This window comes from Neodiprion virginianus, chromosome 1 (assembly GCF_021901495.1).
Source record: "Neodiprion virginianus isolate iyNeoVirg1 chromosome 1, iyNeoVirg1.1, whole genome shotgun sequence".
NCBI classification, from domain to species: domain Eukaryota; kingdom Metazoa; phylum Arthropoda; class Insecta; order Hymenoptera; family Diprionidae; genus Neodiprion; species Neodiprion virginianus.
Window position 1 is genome coordinate 37,483,948 of NC_060877.1, and position 23,039 is coordinate 37,506,986.

At 37.4% G+C, this 23,039-nt stretch overlaps 1 protein-coding gene across 7 annotated transcripts; it reads left to right on the forward strand.

Moving 5' to 3' along the window:
* Window positions 1-2,516: 2,516 nt before the first annotated feature.
* On the forward strand, window positions 2,517-23,039 carry LOC124299646 (adipokinetic hormone/corazonin-related peptide receptor variant I). Of its 7 annotated transcripts, none has more exons than XM_046752940.1 (9): window positions 2,517-3,142; window positions 7,361-7,515; window positions 15,689-15,981; window positions 16,172-16,320; window positions 17,283-17,388; window positions 18,639-18,846; window positions 19,601-19,724; window positions 19,801-19,933; window positions 22,304-23,039. In XM_046752940.1, the coding sequence occupies exons 3-9, from the start codon at window positions 15,748-15,750 to the stop codon at window positions 22,604-22,606; spliced, it is 1,257 nt and encodes a 418-aa protein (XP_046608896.1). In that variant the 5' UTR covers window positions 2,517-3,142; window positions 7,361-7,515; window positions 15,689-15,747; the 3' UTR covers window positions 22,607-23,039. The 7 variants fall into 7 exon arrangements, with proteins under 7 accessions (XP_046608896.1, XP_046608881.1, XP_046608873.1 ...); XM_046752925.1 differs by lacking the exon at window positions 7,361-7,515 and adding an exon at window positions 15,587-15,618; XM_046752917.1 differs by lacking the exon at window positions 7,361-7,515.

Consider the following 23,039-nt stretch of genomic DNA (forward strand, 5'->3'; position numbering starts at 1 on the left):
AAAAAAGTTTTTCGATTCTTTTTTTTTTTTGTTGATTCTTTAGTAGAAAACGAGAGAAAAACATGTACCTGACAGATGAAATTTACCAGATCAGGGCGTTTTTTCACCCCCCGTTACCGGAATAGGTTAGAAAAAAATAAACAAACAATAATAACATTACCGTTCTAGGGATAATTATTATCTTTTGGAAAAGTCTTTTGGTTTTGTACATAATTACGCGGAGTAATACGAGCTGAATTTTTGATATCGATGATCCTCGATTCTTTACCAGGTAACGCACGTCCATGCTGTTTTTTCAATGGAAACATTCGCGTGGACGGAATTCTCGTTCAGGACGTGTATACGAAAATATAGACGGTTGTTATTTCGTAATAAAACTCTACATGATGTACAAAGTGAATTTCTAACGACCGCATGGTCCGTCGTCTGCTAAAATTTAACGCGCATGCGCTACAATCCGTTAGGAAATCACTTAGTGCAATGAAAAATGGATCTGATTGTCGTGAAGAATCACACTAAATCGTTACACGCAACGAGGATAAAGTTTACGATTTATTAATTCTCTATCTGGAGTTCTAATTTAAATCTGATCTCCCTGAAGTATAACAGTAATTCAACATCCGAGAAGAAGCAAAAGGACAGACATTTCGCTTCATGGAAACATTTAACATGGCTCGAATGTTTTCCATTGCTATTACTTATTTATTTACTTTTGTTTCCTGCAGGGTTACCTATAGCTCATTATTTTTTCTTCGTAAATCCTGTTCTCCGTTTCTGATGGAAAGATAATGTCGAAGAAGTCACGAATGATATAAATAATGTGAAAAACATGAAACCGGCGGTGATTTCAAATGATCATTAGCATCCACGACATGCGCGTAAATACGGGAATTGACATCGGACGATTAATCTTTAATTTATTATCATCAAGTAGGCGCTATTATAACTGACAACTAGACAAATAAACACCCACACCCATACGAATTACGATCAAAGCATTGGATCTAATTCCGTTGACCTTCGTGTTTCGTTTGCGAACAAACGGCGCAGCAGAAGGAAAATACATTATCACACGTATCGTACGTACCTACCTACCTACATAACCTACGTAACCTAGGTAACAACGTAGGTATTCGATGTATTTGTATACCGATGTCTCGCTTCCGGTCGATATGGCTTTGTCGATAGGGTGGATGGTTCGCAATCTTTCGATATTGCGTTGTGTAAAGTGTCGAACTTCGTGCGTTCAGTCAAGAGATTCGAATTCCTTGCAGAATTCCAGAAATCGCTTGGAAAAAAATTCCCGACCGTAAAATTTACGAGACGGATATAATACCCACGCTTCGACATCCCTCTTCTTAACCCTTGGTTGCGTCCTAAGAATAGAAAGAAACGCCGGAAACGGAAATGAAGGTTTACAGATATCTTAATTAGACGTTACAAGCATATTTGTAGCGAATAAAACCGAAATGAACCACTAAAAATTAATATCGTGATGTACGATATGTTGCATCATTTATTTATTTCTGTGGTTAGATGTATTCAATTTGTAGAAAATTCTGTAAACAAAACGAAAACACAATTCTACCTTATCATGAAAAAACGTTTAGAAAATTGATGGGAATGACAGTGAACTCGACTGAAACAACAGCCAAGCTATGAAGATTTCAACAAATGAAGAAAATGTTTTACAATTTTAACAATAAACTAAATGATGATACACTGATGTTTTTGGGCTGATTTTGTTCATCGGAGATTGTTCGAGAAAAATTTGACAACAAGTTATCTCCGGAGTGTATAAGATTTCTTCAGTACAAAATATGTTTGTCAATAATTATACATTTGCGTGTTATAACTATACTTTAACGTAAGATTTCTTCAATTTTTTTTCCTCGTAAAATGTGCAAATCTCTCTCTCAGCGCGAGAAATGAGCCTAAAAACATTTCAAAAAAACCTTTTATCAAATTACCGACATCTCAGCTTTTAGCTTAGTTCGACTTTGCTCAGATTCATTATTTCTAACAAGACATACTATATATGTTGTTTCATTCAAGTTCACTATCACTGGTGCGAATAATATTGCCGAAGATTTTGTTCAACGGTCTCAATCAATTCTTCATCCTAAACTTGACTCGACGTATTCACGTGTATACATATATATATATATACACAGGTATATAGATAACGTATATTATGTACGTATATACTTTAGGAGATGTAATTCGGTGGGGGAAATTGAGGATAAGAAAAAAAATTAAAAATTGAAAAAAAAAAAAAAATGACGAAATTTCGAGAACAATTGCGTAATTCTTTCGTCAGTTTTTCGGACAAGCCTTTCAAACCCTGCAACGTAAAGTTAGCGCTCGAACACCCCGTAACCCCGAAGGCACATAGTCCAGGTCGTAAACACACGTAGCAGAGAGACAGATAGATATCAGTGGCCATTTGACTCTTGACCCTTGACGGTGGCCTATGTGCCCATCGGAGTAATAGCTCTTCGAGCGGATTCCGCAGTTGCGCTTTGTCGTCCGCTCCGTTCGTGCAATTAAAAAAAACCGTCCGCCGCGAGCTTTCGACGCTGCATTTGATTTTGTCAAAAAAGCTCGGTTCCGCGTCGATCAACTATTTTCAATAACCTACAATAATGTTTATACAATTCTGAAAACAAGTCGGGCTTGCGTTAAACGGATGAAAATTCTGTGAACGGAGAGAGAACGGCGCGTTTTGTTTACGCGATCGGAGTATCCAACGACTTTACCCCGCCTCCGTTTCCCTGTATTATTGTATTATCGGAAATCCCGGTGTCAACAGTTACCGATCAATTTACCCTTTTTTTTCGATCCGGTACCGCATCTGCAGCGATGATAGTTAAAGCGGAAATCGTGATCCTCCAATGCCTTATGGGAAATTACAGTATGAAGATTTGAACGCAGGTTTGGTATAATAACGACCCGGATTATGAAACGTGAACTTCTTACGCCGGAGTGAATTTACAACCTATTATATTCCTGCGGTGAGATACAACGGAAAAAAGCTTGCTTTCCGTCGAGCTTCCACCAACACGTGGCTAATCAGAAAGTGCGTCATCGGTATTCCTGGTGGTTCCTAGATACAGAAATTGGATTCGGAGATTTTTTGCAGGTACTTACAACGATACAGCTACGTAATTTGATATATCGGTTTTTAATAAAATTGATCTGCTAATCATGCAATAAACAAAAATATCTGCCAATGTTTTCACAGTGAATAACATTTGTTTCGCAACATCTTTATTGAAACGAACCTTCATGTTGTATGATTTATCGAAATTAACTGAACGGTCCTTACAATCTAAAATACTAAACGGAAAAGTAATTTGCAATTAATAGAGAGACTTCAAATTTAATTCCAAGGAAATTGTAATAATAGCACAGAACAAAGTGACTAGCTTATATGCACGGTCTTGTTTGTTTTTGGAATTGAATGAAAGAAAAATAACATCAATCGCTCTTCTTGCCAGTGATTATAGATAAGGGGTAACAAAATGCTTGCACAACCGTTATATTGTAAATTCAGTTCTATATGGACTGTCGGCTGTTTCGTTTCACGTACGTGAAAAGCTTCAAGCGCTGTTTCACGTTTAATGAGCAATTAGAGAAGGCGCTGTGTTTACAAATAAAACGAGCAGGTGAAAATCCCTTTCGAGTGAACTTGGCAATGTATCGAATCTATCCCTTTGACTGATACATGCAAGGAATTAAAAGCGAGGAAAAAAGCCCAGCCTCACTCGACTGAAAATAAGTTGTATGACTAATGGAAAGTGAAGGGAGGAATTCGCAGAATGACACAAGTATAGATAAAAACGGATTGAAATTAAATCGGACAAAATTGGTTCAAAGCTGGCCTCGGGCAAATATGAATAAAAAATGTTCTCCAATTAAATTGCGTTGGCACGAAGAGGATTTTTTTTATAAAACACAGGGATACAATCCGATTAAATTATCAAATTGAAAACGATGTGATTTTGGAAGTCAATAAAAAGAAAAGAAAAAAGAAAAGAAAGGATTTTTTCTCTTTGTGCAGAAATACGGGATTAAAATCGTCGCACAATCTTGATCCATTGAAATTATTATTCTAAACCTTGGGGAATAAGTTGAACGAGATCAAATCTCCGTTTCCAAACTTAATAAAAACGCGATAAATAAATCTTCGCACTCGTAACGACGAGGAGCTGAAGAATCGACGGATTTCCATTATTACTGACAGCTCGGCGCTAACAATGTGATCCTTCCAGTAGATACCGTTTCTGAATAATCATTTCGCACGTATGTTGCAAAAATCTAACGTACAGTTGCGCAACCCTCGCAAAAACTTGTTGCAAGTTCATTCCGAGCTCCGTTTGACAATATTATAATTTCGCATTGAAGAGGCTGGTTGGCCAATAATCGTTATATTGTGTATTTTAAATTCATCACGAAATGATCTTACATCGAGTATTTATCAAATTATTACGCTGGCAAGTTACGGATACATAAATTTAAGAATACAAAAGCTGAAAAATACTGGAATTATAACCAAAAGTTTATCTACAATATCAAAACTATCAACTACCAAAATGGTTAAAATTCCAGTAGACTCGTTCGATTTCACTTCGAAACGATTAATTTTATTCAGAACACATTACTTTCTAAAAAAGCACTGAAACACGTTTTCCCCATCATGTTGATGTCGTTGAATATTGAATTCGACAACATTGCACCGACATCGATTGCGGTCAACAAATCGCAAATTTTTGGGGTCCACAGTTTTCAGTTTACTGTTTCTTGTCCTCATTGCGAAGCGACGAAAAAAATGTTAATTTAATCTGCGTAAAAATAATCGTGATCAATTTTTTTTTCTTCCTTTATTCTGGAAGCAGGGAAAAGACTGCGTTAATTGCCATGATTTTTTGGCACTTGTCTAACCACGCAACCGATCTATTATACGTGTCCTTGCCTCGTCGCTCTGGGGCCAATATCGCGCGTTGTTTCGTAGGAAAAAAAAAAAAAAAAGAAAGAAAAAGAAAAAATGTTTACGTTTAATAATCGTCTTCTAAATACATATAAATAAGAGCGGCTCGTTGATTATTGGCTCACCGACACATTTTACGAGACACGTTTTTTGTCCAAGTATAAGTCGACGTTGCACGCGGCTCGTCGGTGTTTCTAACCGATTAGATAAAACCGCCTCGTGGTTTTATAAAATATATATATATATATATATATATATATATAGGTATACATAAAATATACATATACGCATGGACGAATGGCCGCGAAATATAACGCATACGTACAATCTACGTGAAACAAACAATAATTCTCCTGCAGGACAGTGTGTGTGTGTGTGTATTGTGTTTATACGTTAATACGTATGTACAAAAATACATATGCATACATACAACCGTCGTGTGTGTATGACGTATACGTACGATATCGAGTTCGTCGGACATAAACAAGCATCTATTTAACCCTATTTCACCGTTCTTGTCACGTCTCCCTTTCCGCTTCCCAGTCACGCGAGAGCTTTCGAATATAAGTGCTTTCGGAGCTTGCACAAGCTCGACCGTTATTCCGCTGGAGAATCAAACGCGGAATTGATTTTCGGGTATTAGATCGCGGCCTATGTCTTACAACGATACAACCTTATTGGATTTGCTAGAAATTTGTTCAGTAAAAATCGGAGAGGGTAGTAGAATTTTTGAAATGTTATTCATTTCAGAAGTAATTTCTCGGCGTGATTCTCAATATTGAACACTGATTATCCAAGACTTGTTTACAAGGTTGTTAAAATTCATCAGTGGTTATATTCCAATATTTTACCTGCCGGAGATCGTTCCAATTTTGTGACTTTCCACGCAAGCTTTATAAGAAAAAATAAATTCGTAATTGGAATTTTTCAACGCACCGATTTCACGCCGTTTTTCCCACAATCGATTCTGTCGAATTTCATCTTCTCGATTTTTATACACTTTACTTTATCAAAGCAGTTCATGCAGCGATCCGCATCAAACGAACTGCAAATCCCGCGTTTCGTAGAATTTTATCGATATTCGAAAACGATTCGTAGTATATTGAAAAGCTATACAGTTTCACATCGACCAATTTTTCCTTTGTATCGTTAGTTCGTTTTGCAGCAGATAATTTTCCATGGTTCATTTTCAATTATTTTCTTCATTGGACGTTCTGCTGATTAGCTTCACGGACAGGAATCTTTAATCAAATCAGTGCAGTTCATCTATCAAGCGTTCGTGTAGAAAGCGAATAAAATTATCCCAAGGATAATTTTTCACCCCGTTTCACGGTTGGGTAGGTTTGTTTTATTATCTGAACCCTACAGCCTTATGCGAACTGTGAGGATAACGTATCAAGTGATTAGAATTATTGTCTACCGGATAATTTAATCCGGAACGTCGTGTTTGTCTGGTAAAAGTAATACCCAGGTCTTTTTACCTTCTTCCAGAAAAATTGGAGCAACGATTAAATATTCAAAGACATTGTAAGGGTGGAAAAAACGGTTCGAAAAAATCTCTATTCATGTTATTTGCGACAATAATGATCAACGGGCATAAAACGACATCTTTATTGTGTAATAGAGATGAATCTGAGGAAATTCAAATGATTCAAACTGAGACATCATGAATTTGATAAGAGGTTTTGTAATCAGAACGTTTGAAGTAATTAAACTTTAGTGTTTTCGATTCGATTCTAATATTTCTTGGTTTATTTTTTTAACAATAACATCTCCATAATTCGTCTGAAAAATATTTTACAAACACTCATTTTCATTTGCGTGCTAGAATTATACTACGTTATAATATTTCATTAATGTTTTGCAGACGAATTGTAGAGATTCGGTCGACGAATCGATTGAGCCCAAAAACATTAGAATCGTATCGAAACATCAGAGTCCAATCATTTAGATCGTTTTAATTGCAAAACCTTTTCTCAAATTATTCGTACCTCAACTTGTGTTATTCGAATTTGCTCGACATTATTTTCCACAATGGCAGAGATGTTGTTTCATTGATTTTCACTATACTCAGGGATAATAAAATGGCTGAAACATTTTCCCACGGTTTATCCGCTTTTCCCAATTTTTGCCTCAGACGCTTAAAATCATACCGATTTATTCATAACTTCAACTCTGCTCAGGATTAATAAAGACTTCCTGCAAAGTGGTCGAAAGTAACGATCAAAAGGCGAACAAGACAACGAGAGCTTGGTTAAAATTCAATTAATTATCACCGGGTGGAATATTGCCTATGGCAATCATTTCACTCTGTGTGTGTTGTTGTATTCGGCCGGCTTCTGACCTCATCATTCTTAGTTCCTAGAGCAGATTTACAGGGTCCTTAAATTCTTGCCGGCACTGAGGGGAATCACGAAGAGGTTTGCGCGTAAGGCGACACCGAACGACGAACCAGGTCAGATGTCACCTTATACATCCTCTTAACGAGCAGCAAACTTTCTTGCCGCGAGAATGAAAAGTTCCCGGTACGTAATAATTATTAGGAGCGTAATTATCCTGGTGATTGCAGCGAACAATCCGACTACCAAATTCGCAGGACGCCTAATTTCCGCGAAATGTGGTTAAATAACCCTTTAAAGCACGCATTTTCCTTGCAGTGAAATTTCTTGAAACAGGGTATATAAGGACTCTCGAGATCGCGGATTTCAAAAATGGAGTTAGATTTGAGAAATTTCCAAGTCTCATAACGGTGGATCTAATATGAGCGAATAGGATCAATTTTTATACTTTCAGTCCGCCGTATTGGATCAGCCATGTTGAATTTTGAAATTCTGACGTCAGATTCGTTTTCAGCGACCCCGAAACCCCCCGAGTAACAAATTTCAAGCGAATCGGATCGATATATTTTATATTTTCAGTCCGCCATCTTGAATTTTTAAATTCTGTCATCAGGTTGGTTTTTAGCGACTCCAAATTTCTCAGATTATCGCGTTCCACTTTTCTAGTCACCATAACCTTCTCACAATTACATTTATTCTGTGAAAACAGGGATTTTCAACATTTTGTTTATTTATAGCGCTCACTATATTCGCGGAATCATCGTAATCCCTCTTAAAACATCAACATTGACACCTTGGGAGTCGAATTAGGCAAAAAAATATGACAGTGATATCTCAAAAATTGAACATAAATCTTGAATAACCGATTCAAAAAAGTTGTCGCATGTATGAAACGCTGCTCTGCAAAAGGTGTACCAAGCGCAGTGTCACGTGACCGATTCAAGATGTAATACGGGAATCCATCTCATTCCTTCGTTTCTTAAATCGTCGATTCGATGTGAAATTTTTTACGATGTCATCCTTTTGGTGTAAGGAAGTGTGTTCTGGTCATCTAAGGCCGATAAATTATCATACCATTTAATAGCTGAACAATTACATGCAAAATATAACCTAAAAGTCCGTCTCGCGGCGAAATAAATAGATCACAAACCTGTACGATATTTTTTCAGCCCTAGCTGACCAGAGCACACTTCTCGAGAATAGCAAGATCATTTTACTAAAAATTGCAAATCGATTCAAAGTTTTACCAAAGAAAGAGATGGATTTCCGTGACAATTCTTAAATCGGTCACGGGACGCTACGCTTGAAGCGCTTTAACCCTTTCAGTCTCATATTTTTCAACTCAAGATTTTTACCTGAATCTTGTTACTCGGAGGTTTTTAGAGTCTGTGATCGCTAATCTGAAGCCTGAATTTAATAGTTTCTAAATCCAAGATGGCGGGTCGAATATGGCGGATGTAAAATCGAAGAAACTATGAAAATTCGATAACTCTGGCCGAAACTCGTTACTCGGGGGTTTTTGGTGTTGTACGAAGTAACGCAGATCATTTGAAGCTGTAAATAAACTGTGACAAGGCTGGGGCATGGAAATTCTTGAATCGGAACGCTGAGGGTTAACCTGGAGCGATCCGAAAACCTCGGCCATTTGCATTTCTAGGACCTTGAGAATTCGGCGCCGTTTCATTCCTTTCACCCTAATAACAGTCAGACTTGTGCCGAAGTCGGATAAAACGTACGAGGAGCAACCGTTGGAAAAAGAGCGATAAGCATCGAGCTGGTTAGACCGCAATAACGAGAATCTAGATAAAGCGCGAACTTGACCAATCGCGGCGAATCGCGATTGCCGCGTTAACAAAATTATTGCGAAGAAGAATACCGGACGCGCGGAAATTTGTACGATTTGACGAAGGGTCGCTTTTTTGTCTTCACATTATTTCACCTTCGCGTGTTTCTCTCGCAAATCTCGATGGTGTTCAAATTTTTTCCCAATAACATGGAAAAACACAAAGAAGATTTCTGTTTTATCTGTTTCAATTTTATCCTAGGTATAATTCAGGGTTTAATCAACGTTGAATACATCTGACGCACGTTAAAGTAGATTCAATGTCGTATATAACATATATTTGCAAAAATTCTGTGCAGAAGTTTTAGCGAGAATGACAATAAAAGTAGTAAAAACTTTCTTACACCGCTAACAAGAATAAGCAAACAAAGAATGTAGCATTCATATTGAAAAGCGGTTTACGATATTCACAGCGTTATGTCCATTTCCGAGATCCGCGGCTTCGCCTATCCTATTATCGCATATCCTCCAGAGATCGTGACAAGTACTCGAAAAGTAAACACTAGTAGGAATCCATCCCCGTTGCACTCGTCGTATCTTTGATTCATTTATCAAATTATTTTTCATAAAATCAACAGAACGATTTACTACTGCGAATCAGTCATTATTATCTTTAACTTTTTTTTTTTTTTTTTATTTTTTATTTTTATCGAAGCATGTAATTCTTCAATTTCTAACTGCAAGTATTTATTACACATGTGTAATGTAATTTAAGTAGACAATGAATTGCCATCGATGAAGTCGAAGATCAAGGCACAACGAATTTTCACCACGAATTGAAAGAGTAAATTAATTATCTATCACCCTTTTTTTTTCTTACATTATATTAGATTCATTCCCTTGTCGGCAAAGCGAAGATTGTACAAATGTTTGTAATTTTTTACTGATCTAGTTTTGAATACTGATTATATACCCATAATTATACACACAAGGTGCAGGTATTATTATTGTCACTTAATATCGATCATCGCATACGTTTCTTCTTTGTTTGCGGCGAGAGAATGTCGGATCGTTTGAAAATTGCATATTTGTAGAAGGGAATGGAAAATGATTAAGGGGTGGAAAAAAGTGAAGTAGGAAAAAAGAAAAACTGCGAGGCACGTCAGGCGCGCGTCGTGATTCCGCGGTTTTGCGCTGGCGCTGAAAACGGGGAACTCGCTCGGATTCTGAACCAGAGGCATAAGTATAATAGCCTCAGTTGTGTCACGCAGCCCAACCAGTTCGGAACAGGTTGTTGTAATATTATCGTACCGAACCATTGACAACTGGCCGACATTGTATAGAACGCATCGTCGTTCAATGGGAGTGTATACGTATAATATGTACATGTATATGTATAAATAAATGGATACGCAATGTTCGAAATTCTTTAATCAATTATCATTACATATAATAGACTGTATAAAAAAAATTTGTTATTTTTTTTTTATTCAAAATTCAAGTCGCAAACATTGTTCCAAATGACGAAAGAAATATGCTGACCAAGTTTCAGATATTAATATTAATATTTAGAGGTACTTCATCGCAATTTTATATTTCTCATTTGAATTACACGGGACATTTTTTTTTCACTCTTAAATTTTATAACCCATGTTATTTAAATGGGAAATAAAAAATTGCGATGAAGCACCTCCAAATATTAATATTAACATCTAAAACTCGGACAGCATCTTTTTTTCGTCATTTGGAATAATATTTTCGACTCGAATTTTGAAAAGAAATAGTTGATTTTTTTCATGCAGTCTAATATATGTACATATGTACGATTATTTGTAACATGCGTACTTTCGTCTTGTTTGCATAACTTTTCATAAATTTCATTGTAAATGGTTTTTTTTTTTATCAATTTTTTTTATCGAGAATGGAAAATGCATTAATAAAATGTAATAAGTGCAGGAAATAGAAATCTTCGAGCGATTTCCTAAATTATTTTTCTTTTCTTACATATACATATATATATATTCTCACTTTCCCAAGTAATTGGTTTCTGATGATTTTTTACGGTTGTTTTTTAACGTTTGGCATAAGATAAAATCGTATGTATATATACGCATAATTGTGTAGCATTACATTATTTGTCCTCAAACTTTTTATCCGGAGTCATTGTCGCATTTTAATATCTTATTGAAATTACTTTGCCATAAGTATATAATTGTTTGTTGAAAATTTCGCTTGTAGAAAATTCAATTCAGCTCTCTAACTTATAATTATCATGCAGAGATTATTCTCGTTTTAGTTTTTCTTACCTTTTTTTTTTTTTTTTTTCTTTTTCCATTTTTTGGTTTCGTATACAAAAACGTGTGTTATTGCCCAGGAAAACCGGAAGACGAATCTCACACCTATAATAAACTCAATGGCAAAGAAAAGTAACATAAGCAATCGTTCGACTTTATTTACTCACGCATCGAGTTATTGCATTATACGGCACAGGAAAATATAAATTTCATCCAATCGATGTAGGTGTATATACTTACGTATACATACATATATATATATATATATATATGTATGTGTATGCATACGTAAGCAATCCTGTATCAAATTTAAACAATTTCTATTGAGAATGCAAAAGTGATGTAATCCGAGATGTTCAAAGAGATGATGTTAATCAATATCGGCGGAGGCAATTTTTCTTCAATTTGTTTACCTTTATCCGGATATGATATATAATATTAAAAACAAGTGTGCAATTTGGATAATTTAATTAAGGGTAGATCGCCTGATAAAAAAAAAATAAAAAATTTTTTTTTTCAAATTAGACCAACGAAGCAAATAAATTAAAATATAAACTCAACGCCAGTCAAATTTCTTGGACAATATTTATCCGAAGAACGTTAAGACTTGAACCAGAGTGTTATAAATGGGACAGTGGTGGCTGTGAAGAATTATAGAGAAGAGGAGAGAGACTATCATGTAAACGAAGATCCGTGCTTGTCTAAACTTTAAGGTAAATTACCGCAGTTTCAATATCAACCTGCGTAATATCGATTTTCGCAAACACGTGCCGCGGTTTTCAATCGTAAACATATATCTGTTTACTTATCGAACCCGTTTGTTCTCCTACGAACACAATGCAACGTTCCGGCCAATAAAAAGCACCTGTGCACACAAAACGGTCAAAATTTAGGGTCCTCGTATCGATTCGGGTGGTTTTATTTCCCCTGGTGAAAAGGAGGTAGTGATATTTACTCATCGACACAGAATCAGGATCGATTGTATTCGGTGAGATTTAGCGTTGAGCGAGAAAATAAAACTTTCTTTTTATTGAAAGCTGAATATCGTCGGCTGATCTGATGATACTCGAATTTCACATCTCGTATAATCATCTAACGCCAAATGGAAACGTAAATTGATAGGTACGTTGAACGTCTTTGATCTTGAGAACTTACCATGATCGAGGATTGTGATCAAGTTCATACTCTATGCCGTTTCTAATTGAAATTCATGAAATTTGGCAATTTCCGTCGGAATTAAGTGCAAAGTTTGAACAACGTTGATCGGTTCTTATTGTTTCGAAAACCGTGTATAATTGCTGTCACTCAGTTATCAGCTTTCACTTGACTCCGGAGTTTACATCCCAAATACAATTATACGCATAATACAAGCTCTCGACACAAAGACGTGTGTATATAAATAGTGTACAAATCGTGAAAATACGCGCAGAGTTTGACAAAGAATAATTTTTTCACCGTAGAATCTATCCTTTGTAAATCTGGGTCTCACATTACAGGTGCGTCAGATGAACAGGAATTTGTCTGAGATGCATTATATTCTGGGAAAAGAGCACAAATGGCATTATCGTTTCTAGCCAGGAAAGTCTCTGGAAGAACTAGATGAATTAACCTAGAACGAGAGATCTAGACTTTTGTTGACACGTCGGGGAAGTATCGTTTTTGTATTTTTACGGAGATCTTCGTGGATCGTAAGAGTATAAAATTACAGAAATTCGGGGAATACTTAATTATTATGGAGAAATTAATCGACGATCTCTGGCTTACCGACCTTCGTTACAATTAGTGGAGTTTGATTAAGGACGAGGCGGAAACGAATCGTTCCAAATTTTCACTTATACACTTCCCGCTGCGTATGTTTTACTTCGCGTATAACGCTTGGCTCATTAATGTGTGCGTAATCGACACGAGGTAAATCGCGTGGCGGTTATTTCTGCCAAAGTAAACCAAGAAGCGCGCCTCTTGCAGCGTATTACGAAAAGGCGATTAGTTGCCGAAGCGTTCCTCTCGAGTTATAGACTAGTCGGAGATTTGGGAATAGGCCCAGCACCTCCAGCGGATGAAATAAGGTCCGACGATCAGACTCAGCGTTCAAACAAACTTGTAGTGCACTTGACCGACCTTCCTGCCCTTGTGTAAATAAGCTCAAACCTTAAAAATTCAATTATATTCTTGTACTCCGTTGAACGTGCGAATTGAAGCGTATAAACCGAGGGATAATTAAAATCGGATAAACAAAAGCAAAACCAACCGCGAGGTGACCGGCAATGTTATGGAATGAAAGTGTTACATATTTTATTTCGGCAGGATGAATCGAGTGACTTTTAGTGAAACAAGTGCAGGCTTTGAGTGTGTCACGTAAAAATTAGCGAAATTCCATTACGGAGGTTCAAACAAACCGAGGAAGAAGAAGAAGAAGAAGAAGAAGAGGCAGCTCGGATAAATATTTGGCCGATTATCGATCGCTCGGTCTACTGCATCGATCACCGAAAAGACGGTTATAAGCGAGATCAGCTGGACAGAAGATGATCCTTATCGGCGAAAATGCTCGAAAAGTATTCGATACCTACACCTAATTCAAGGGCAGCTCTCTTTACGGAATTGACGCTTTTCCGACCCGCGGTTTTGAACCCTTTCAATTCAATCAGCTGATTCGACTCTGGCTCAACCAAATTACCACGGATTGAAACGGCGGTGATTCACTCGGGTTGCGATATCCGTTAAAGAAACGTGAGTCGTCCACCGTGGCGTCTAGGCGGCGGTTCTCGATTGACAAATTCTACGTCTCTCCGTAAAACGAGCCCTCTGGGACTTGATTTGATATTGATCACTTGCCAACTTCGCACGACTCCCTCTGAGATGTCTATAACTTGATACACTTGAGTCAATTTCGCGCGGAAGGATCGATATTTTCGATATGCGAAAGTAGGCTTATCGGAGCAGCCTTTCCGTCAGCGATTTTTTCTCATCCGGAAACATTTTCACCCTGAGCGCTCGCGTAAAGCGCAGAGTCGAAATTAGGGGTTAGGATGTTGCCTGGGAATAAAAGTACACGTCGATCATTTTCCCAGTACTTTCGATCTCGTTAGCGCTCAGATTTCGAGGTGCCCATGTGTCTTTGGATCGACGCAGCCCCTTGAGAGCGTTTTATTATAAACTACGATAAGCCTGCGATTACTCACCTCAGAACTTTGACGAACGATTACGGGGAGGGGATTTACTTGCCATTGTCGAGTTTTTGGCCACGGGTTAAACCAGAGGGAGAAATTGGAAAAAGGCTTATTCGAAGCGCGGAAGTTAGCGGATTTGAAAAAGGTGAAGGATCGCGATTTTCAGCTGTTGTGTATAACCTATAAATCCAGGGGCTCGAGAAGTCTCGTTTCTTATATGCAACTGGATCGTTGTTGAAAAGACCGAATATCGATCACCAAATTTCACAGAGGTTGATTAATGTTCGACATTGTAAATGTTATTAACAAAACCACTGGAATTTTGTAACCAAGTTTAGACACTTGCCGTCTGCTAGTATCGAACAAACCTAACAACAACTGTTTTTACGCAAGATCTTGAGGAAAATCTGAAAAAGTTTAACAAGATCACGTTACTGTACCTAGGAATCCGCGCAGCTTTATCTTAAGTCGGTACTTGATCTTGAAGGAGATTTGGCTATTCTTTGATACATTGAACCCATCTTTCGATTCGCTCGTATTGTGTCTACGCCACGGATCATCCCCTGCTTCTTTTTTCCATTAGTATTATTGCCCCCCGCTGGGAACTGCCCTTATTTGATCAGAAGTTTATCCCAAGAACTATAGAATTATTGGCCCAATTGTTGACTATTGCCGACGTTGAATCTTAAGAACACACAATTCTATCATTCCCGTCGCAATTCTTAAACGTTACTTAAAGAATAGTTATTTGACAAATATAATAACAATTATTCTTCGCACAGCATCGAATATTGTCCAAGTTTGCGCAAACAGCTTGAAAAGTAATCTTTCGCACCGTGCCGTAGGAGAACAATCCGCACGTAAACTTGATTGCAAAGTAATTCGAGAACTTTTGCGAACAGCTTGACGAGTTGGGAGTATAAGAAAGTTGATTCTTACAACTATTCAAATTACGTCACTCAACGACTTCCCAGAGTAAATTTCGTCTAAAAACAATGCAAGCTTTTTTCTAGCCCACAGCCCAACTATGATTAGCACTCCGAAGGTGAAACTCGACGTTCGGATTCGATTCCTCATATTTTATCAACAACTGATGAAATTTACCTCTGGCACAGGATACGATCGAAGATATCCAGCGGAACGATTGACTGCGAGTACCTGCCCTGGATTCACAATGGCAAACAACAGCACCTGGGAAAACATCACTGGGAATGGAACGGAACCCGAGCTTGAACCGGACATGAAATTCAACGAAGGCCACGTGATAGCCATCGTTACCTACAGTATACTGATGGTCATTTCCGCCATCGGAAATTCGACAGTTCTCGTCCTGATTCGACGGAGAAAAGGAAACACCAGATCCCGGATCAACACGATGTTGATGCATCTCGCGATCGCGGATCTGCTCGTGAGTTTCTTACAGCCAATATTCTTTCCTTTCGTTGTACCATTTTTCTTCTCTTCGCTTTGATTCTTTTTCGATAATTAATTGAAAAGCGACGGAATCGACCGGCAAGCTGCGCAACGACTCATCTGCTCTTACACCTCCGACTTTTATTTCGTCTATGAAAATCCTCGTATTTCCTTCGACCCGATAGGTCACCTTCATTATGATGCCCACGGAGATCGGATGGGCTGCCACTGTGACGTGGAATGCTGGAGACGCGATGTGCAGGATCATGGCTTTCTTCAGAATGTTCGGGCTTTATCTATCATCCTTTGTTCTCGTCTGCATTAGCGTCGACAGGTGAGACGTTTCTACACCGTATAGACATGGGGCATTCCTTGTCAAATTTCACCCCTCGTTATTTTTTTCCACGTAATTGACTCACCGAGTGACAAACGTACTTAAATCTGTTTTTATCGATTTTTTTTATTTTCCACACACCGTAAATGATTTATCAACTTTTAAAGTTTAAGCCTTCACCACGATTTTTTTTTTGTTTTTTTTTTTTATAGCATCATCTTAAAACATATTATAAACACTGAATGGTTTCATAAAGTGGAAAATTTGCTTTATACGCTGTTGATTTTATCGCTTTGCATATTTTTGTAATCTCAAGTATTTATTACGTTTCTTTTCCCTCGGATATGAATGAATAATTGTTAACGGGAGCGGTTAGTATTTTCTTATAATAAAAACGGCTCGACAGAATTTCATTAGGGAAAAATTATTTCTTTCAACCAAAATCCACAACATATTAATCGCAGTTTAACGAACGTGAAATGGATTTCTCGATCCAGCGTCGGGTGACGAAGCGTTGTTTGAAAGTTGCATATTTCAAACCGAAAAGAATTCCGCGTTGCAAAGACTAAATGATCGATCGCTACGTCTAAATTATTCAGACAATTCTAACGCCGTTCTTACTTGAAAGCTCGCAGTTCAACACCTGCTGTGATAGATTATCACGTCCAAACGATTCCTTACACATTATACGTTATGCTGTACAAATTACGGCACGAATAAACCATCTCCTCGAAATTGACTCAATCATTTTTCTCGAATCATGCGATTGCCGAACAAGCTGCTATATTCTCTGCACGAAAAAATCCATCGCGTGTAAGAATTTTTGAACCGAGGCATTCTTCAAAACGACCGGAACATCTTACACGAATAACAAGATATAATTATACGCAGCTATAATTTTTTTTTTTTTTTTGCCAAGTTACATTTTATTTTTTCGTTATAATTATCAGTTGAATTCACAGATATTACGCGGTATTAAAGCCTCTGCATCTGATGAACGTCGACAGGAGAGGAAAAGTCATGCTGACTATCGCTTGGGCCGGCTCAACAATTTGCTCCCTGCCACAGGTAAGTTCATTGCAAGTTTCTTTTTTTTCTTCCTTTTTTTTTTTGCGAATTTATTTTTAACGTCCTTGGATATCCTGAAAACATCCTGAAAATATTCTTGAATATTGTTTTTAAACTTTTAAATTATCTGGAAACTGTCCGTGAATTTTTCTTGTATCCTGGAAATATTCTCTTTTCAATGTCCTTGAATAGCCTTAAAATGTCCTTGAAATGTCCTAGAATTTGTTACGAATGTTCACTCGGGCCGTCCTTCCTTTAAAAATCTCCGCGACTACCGTCACGAGACGGTGTCGAATTCGCCACTGATTTCCCACTTGGTTTCGCATTTTTATACTCGCAATAAAATGAACAAAAATCCAGTAATATTTCATTCACTAGCCTATAAAGCGTCCCCTCTTAGAGTTTCGGATGCGCGACCCTCGTGTTTTAGCAAATTAATTACGATTATCATCGCGAAATTCTTACTTTTGGGTTCCGCTCAGGATTTCAGGAGCCGTTTGTAACTGGCGCATTAAAAGTGCCTCGTTACGACAGGTATACGTGTGTATAAAGAAAATGGAAACAAAAGCTTTTTGACTCTTTGAGTCACACATTATTGTGCTGGGTCAACTTTTGTAACAAGATGGTGTTCCATGGATTTTAAGGTCGCTGATAAGGAATGTGAAATCAGATTTAAAAAATTCAAGATGGCGGATTCAATATGGCGAACAAAAATTTCAAATTTCATCAAACCCAAAAACTTATAATTTATGTAAAACATGTATATGTGTAGAGGAGTAACTTTCTCGAAAATGAATTGTTCCTTCACTTTTCTCGATTGTTTTCTTCAATCAATTTGTTTCTAACAACAATAATTTACAATATATCGCCTTAATTACTCTCGAGTATTTAAAACCTGTTAGTACGCAATCAAAAATAGTAAAAAACGACAAAGAAATATGTTTTCAAAGTTCCCAAACTATACAAAAATAATGGATATAAAGTATGTGGTAATTATGTAAAATGAATTTAATGTACGAAAAGGTATTGCTGCTTGTAAAAATCGTCAAATCGACTTTTAACAACTTATTCGATGAACCGTGACATTGATCACACAATTGCTTGCCCATAATTCTCGACAACCGTATTGTCAATAATATCTACGGAAGATTATAAATAAAAATTAACAATGGGAATTACGAGCAGAAAGGCAGAAAGACATTGAAACAAATTTTCAACGAGGTACCTGCTCTGATTGATTTTGATCGTAGATGGTCGTTTTCCACGTCGATAATCACCCGGTTTTCACCTGGTACGAGCAGTGCATTACCTACAACACATTCCCAAGCTACACGCACGAGCTGACCTATTCCTTATTCGGTATGATTACGATGTACGCCTTGCCCCTGATCGTCATAATATTCAGCTACGCGAGCATCATCATTGAGATATACAAGAGATCGAGGGAATCTTTTACAGGCAAGTCATTACACGCGTAATAAGAACGACCAAAAATAAAAAAGAATTTCTTTCGAAACGTTGGCGATTCTCAATTTGACAAAATATAATCTCTGATAACACAGGCCTGCGAAATATGATATTGATTTTTCCCTGAAAATAACAATGCTTTTTTTTTAGGTATTTGGGTACGTTAAATTAAAATATAGCGGTAGTTTTTTTACAGCACATCGACATTTATTTTTATGCAAGATATGCGTATTTGGAGATTTTCGAACAATTTTTATGAAAAAATAAAACGTAATGAATATAAAACCGAATGTTTAGCTATAAAATGAACAGCATTAGTTTTAAAGAAGACTTGAGAGACTAGATAAATGAAAAGGATTTGTGATATGTTTTTCTACTTTATTCAAAACTCCCGTTCAATGTTTTTCTCTTCTGCTCGCGTGGTTCTAAATATGCTTAAAATCACAGTAAACAACAACGAGTGACGGCAGATGAATATTTAAATATCAACACCACCATTAATACATACAATTAACGCAGAAATTGAAATTAAACTCTAGCGGTACTAAGAAAACAAAAAAATTTCTCAGAAAATTAACGTGACAGAATACTTAAAATATTTTTGTCATAGATCCGTGCCTAACACCTACCGAAATTACTACTGATTTTTTTCAGGGGAAAACCATCGCAGGCCTGTCTAATTTTCAAGTCTCTATAATTGATAAGTGTACCTACAAAATGCCGATATTACCGCTCTCTTTTACAGACAAAATGCGACGATCGTCTCTCGGATTTTTGGGCCGGGCAAAAATCCGCACCCTCAAAATGACCATCATCATTGTTCTGGTCTTCTTCGTTTGCTGGACTCCTTACTACGTGATGAGCTTATGGTAAGTTGATACGGCGTTGATTTTCGCCACCTCGTACGTTTTCTCACCTTTTTCCGTCGCACGACGAACCTTTTAGGTACTGGATAGATCGACCATCGGCCGAAAAAGTCGACCTGCGTATACAAAAGTGCCTCTTTTTGTTCGCCTGCACCAATTCCTGCATGAATCCGATAGTTTACGGGGTCTTCAATATCCGCAACAGAAAAAGGGTGAGTTTTAAAAAATTTCCGCGATTATTTCCGGTGCCTGTATAACTTTCGAAACTTCTCGCGATAATTTCTTCGGAGTATCGGATCGTTCCACCCATTGAACAATATCATTTCCAAATCTAACCGCCTTGTTTGATATCCTATTATTACCGATTTAACCAAAGACGGTGTAACAAATACGATTGATATAAGGAGATTTTCAACACCTGCGCGTCTAAGAGCTCGGAGAAAAGCGATAGACGGCAATTTTCTTGGGCCCCGGGTTTTCTCTTCGTTTTCATTGAAATCTCGCCCTGCTTCACATCGATTTCAAGAGAATTACGAATTTGGTTTGTAGGATCGAAAACCGGCGCGGGCTCCGACGATAGAAACTCGAGTCACTCCGCTGTTTCTCTCGGTAAAGCTGCTCAGTTGAAAACCAAGAAAAGCAAAGTGAAAAGAAAAGTCTGTGAGAGAGAGAGAGAGAGAGAGAGAGAACGAAACAATTGTAGCGGATCTAGACGTGGGATCTTTACCGAAAGACCGGAGAATTGCATGATGGACTTGATGCGACGGGTTCTGCACGCTCTACCGCAACCTGCACAAAACACAAACGCAAACACACACACACGCAAACATGATACAATTTTTCTTCCAGTCTGCTGTCCTACTGTAAATAATAAAAACAGAAGCACGGTTCTCTTCTTAAATTTAGGCAGAAGCGATTTAATCGTAAAAATTTTATCCGTCGAACAACAATTGGCTGTAACTGAAACAGAAATGCTTGTCGGTAATGAGATATTTTTTTAATAAAAAATACTCAAGCTTGCGTTACTTAATCAAAATATTCACTTGTAACGATGAGTTTGTAAAAAGGTGATGGAGGAAAAGAAAAGATATTAATCGATTAGACAAGTCAGTTTTTCTTCTGACAAAGCTGTATGTTTGATATATTGATAAAAAAAAGTTTGTTACGTCGTTGTTTATTATTTTTTATAAACTTTAATTTTATAATGTACTTTTGCAAATACATTTACTCATAGGGTATATATGTATATGTCACCTAGTGTGTAGAATAATCAGTCGTACTATTCCATAACTGTTACTATATTCCTCTCTGTATATTTTATCTATTGTGTGTAATATATTATTAAATTGATCATTCCTAATCCTCAAAGCACTGGAATTATGTAGATTCGTTTAAAATTCTTATGTTTCGTTCAATAACGAAACGTCTGAATCGCAAGTTAGGAAACAAGAAAAACCGATTAACAATTCTCCAGCAATGTTATTAATTGTTTCAGCGATAGTTAACACGATACAGCGTAAATTTGAAAAAATTAGAATAACGCATGCTAAAATGTAAACAATTTAACGAACAGTTGTAATTCAGATGTTCAAAATAATCACACTCTGATATTTTCGATCCGATTTTAACGTTTTCAGGCTCATTTCGATCGCTGATAAAATCTCCACGAATTGTCGAAAAAGTATTCAATAAATATCAAATTTCAGGAAATTTTTCCAGATTTTAACGGTGATTAAAATTTCAGTTTATACATTTTGAACCTTTCTTATTACGAAATATTTTCTCTCAAATTGATGGAATTGGTCAGGATTTATTTCCGTCGAGTAAATAACAGCTCTGGAGGTTGTTTAATCGGTTTTTTCTCGTCTTTCTATCTTTTAATTCCGCCTTTCCAATCGATTCATTTTCACCTAACATATGCCTTATACTTTGACCATGCACTTCTGTCCATTATGGCATTATTAGGGTGATTCTTAACATGGCCTAAACGCTTTCAAGTTGATGAAAAAAAAAAAAAAAAAATTCCCTAAAACTTGGAGCTCCGTAACAATTCTCTAAAAAAAATATGTATCTTTCACTATTCTCGGTGCATTCGTCAACGACTCGTATAAACTTTCAAAGAGGAAAAAAAGTTTTTTCAACGTTATCGCCGCAAGCTACTTCGATCTTTGTGTTTTCTTTTTTTTTTTTTTTTTTGTTTCATCAATTTGAAAGCATTCAAGCCCCTGGTAGCATAAGAATTAAAAAACAAGCCTATCAAGGACCACCCCATAGTGTCATTATACTATACATCTAACCGAAATATCGCAGGAACTTCGAGCTTCGCTCGAGTCGCTTTTCACTCTCGAGACAGCGGAGTGTCCGAGCCGGTAAATTCGGTTCCTTCCATCGGAATCGAGGAAATTCAAATCTCTTTGAGAAAAATGAAAAAAAAAAAAACAAAATTAGTCCCGACAGCGATTGCGTGACGGGAAATGAGTCCGAAAATTGCAACGCTAAACGGTTCTTACCGTCGCTTGAAACCCCCTAAACTCCGAGCGGAACCGGACACGCCTCCAACTCGATATCTTTTCCATGAAAAGCAGGATGCGACGACATCGCAAAGGGTGGCCTCCAGCACGAGTCGAGGGGTCCTCGGTCAGGGTACGACGGAAGTTGTGTGCCGCGTTTCCTGGCGCGGAAATGCGAAAGGGTCCCAGCGTCAACAACTCAAGCCAAACGCGCTGGCGCGCGAAGCTTTCGAGCTTTTCTCCTCCCGTTACAACCGGAAAGAGAAGCGTCAGAACGAGAGTCAGATGACCACCGTCACCGTCGAGCAGGTCAATTCCGAAAGCGACAGGCATTGTTTTACCGACACGTCGAAGCTCCGAACCACGATATTCTGAAGCTCGCAACTACGACACGATTCCCGAAGTCAATGTAATTCGGGAGGTTTGGCTCAACGAAAACACTTCGTTCTGTAATTGTGTTTTTTTTTTCTCGCAACTGGCGCAGGTTCTGCAAAATTGAAACCTGTTGCAGCTGAAAATCGGCTGTTTTATTGCTGACGTGCAACGACGTGATTTATAATTATACAATTATCACAACCCGTTAATGAGGATGATCAGATTTACGATACAGGTGTAGTCAATGGTGTTTTATGGTCTACCGTATAGTGTATCAATGACGAAACGAAGAGAAGTAACTTACATACACTGAGAAGAATTTCATTTGTTACAGTAACAAGAAAAATTCAGTAAAACAGGTATCGTTGAAAAAACTGTTCGAATATTGTTGGTATTACGAAAAACGAGGTACGCCTAACCATTTTGCGCTATC

Coding starts and splice junctions, on each gene's coding strand:
- LOC124299646 (XM_046752940.1), top strand. CDS start 15,748: ATGGCAAACAACAGCACCTGGGAAAACATCACTGGGAATGGAACGGAA. Junction 17,389..18,638: donor CAATTTGCTCCCTGCCACAG/GTAAGTTCATTG, acceptor TTTTGATCGTAG/ATGGTCGTTTTCCACGTCGA. Junction 19,934..22,303: donor ATATCCGCAACAGAAAAAGG/GTGAGTTTTAAA, acceptor TTCCATGAAAAG/CAGGATGCGACGACATCGCA.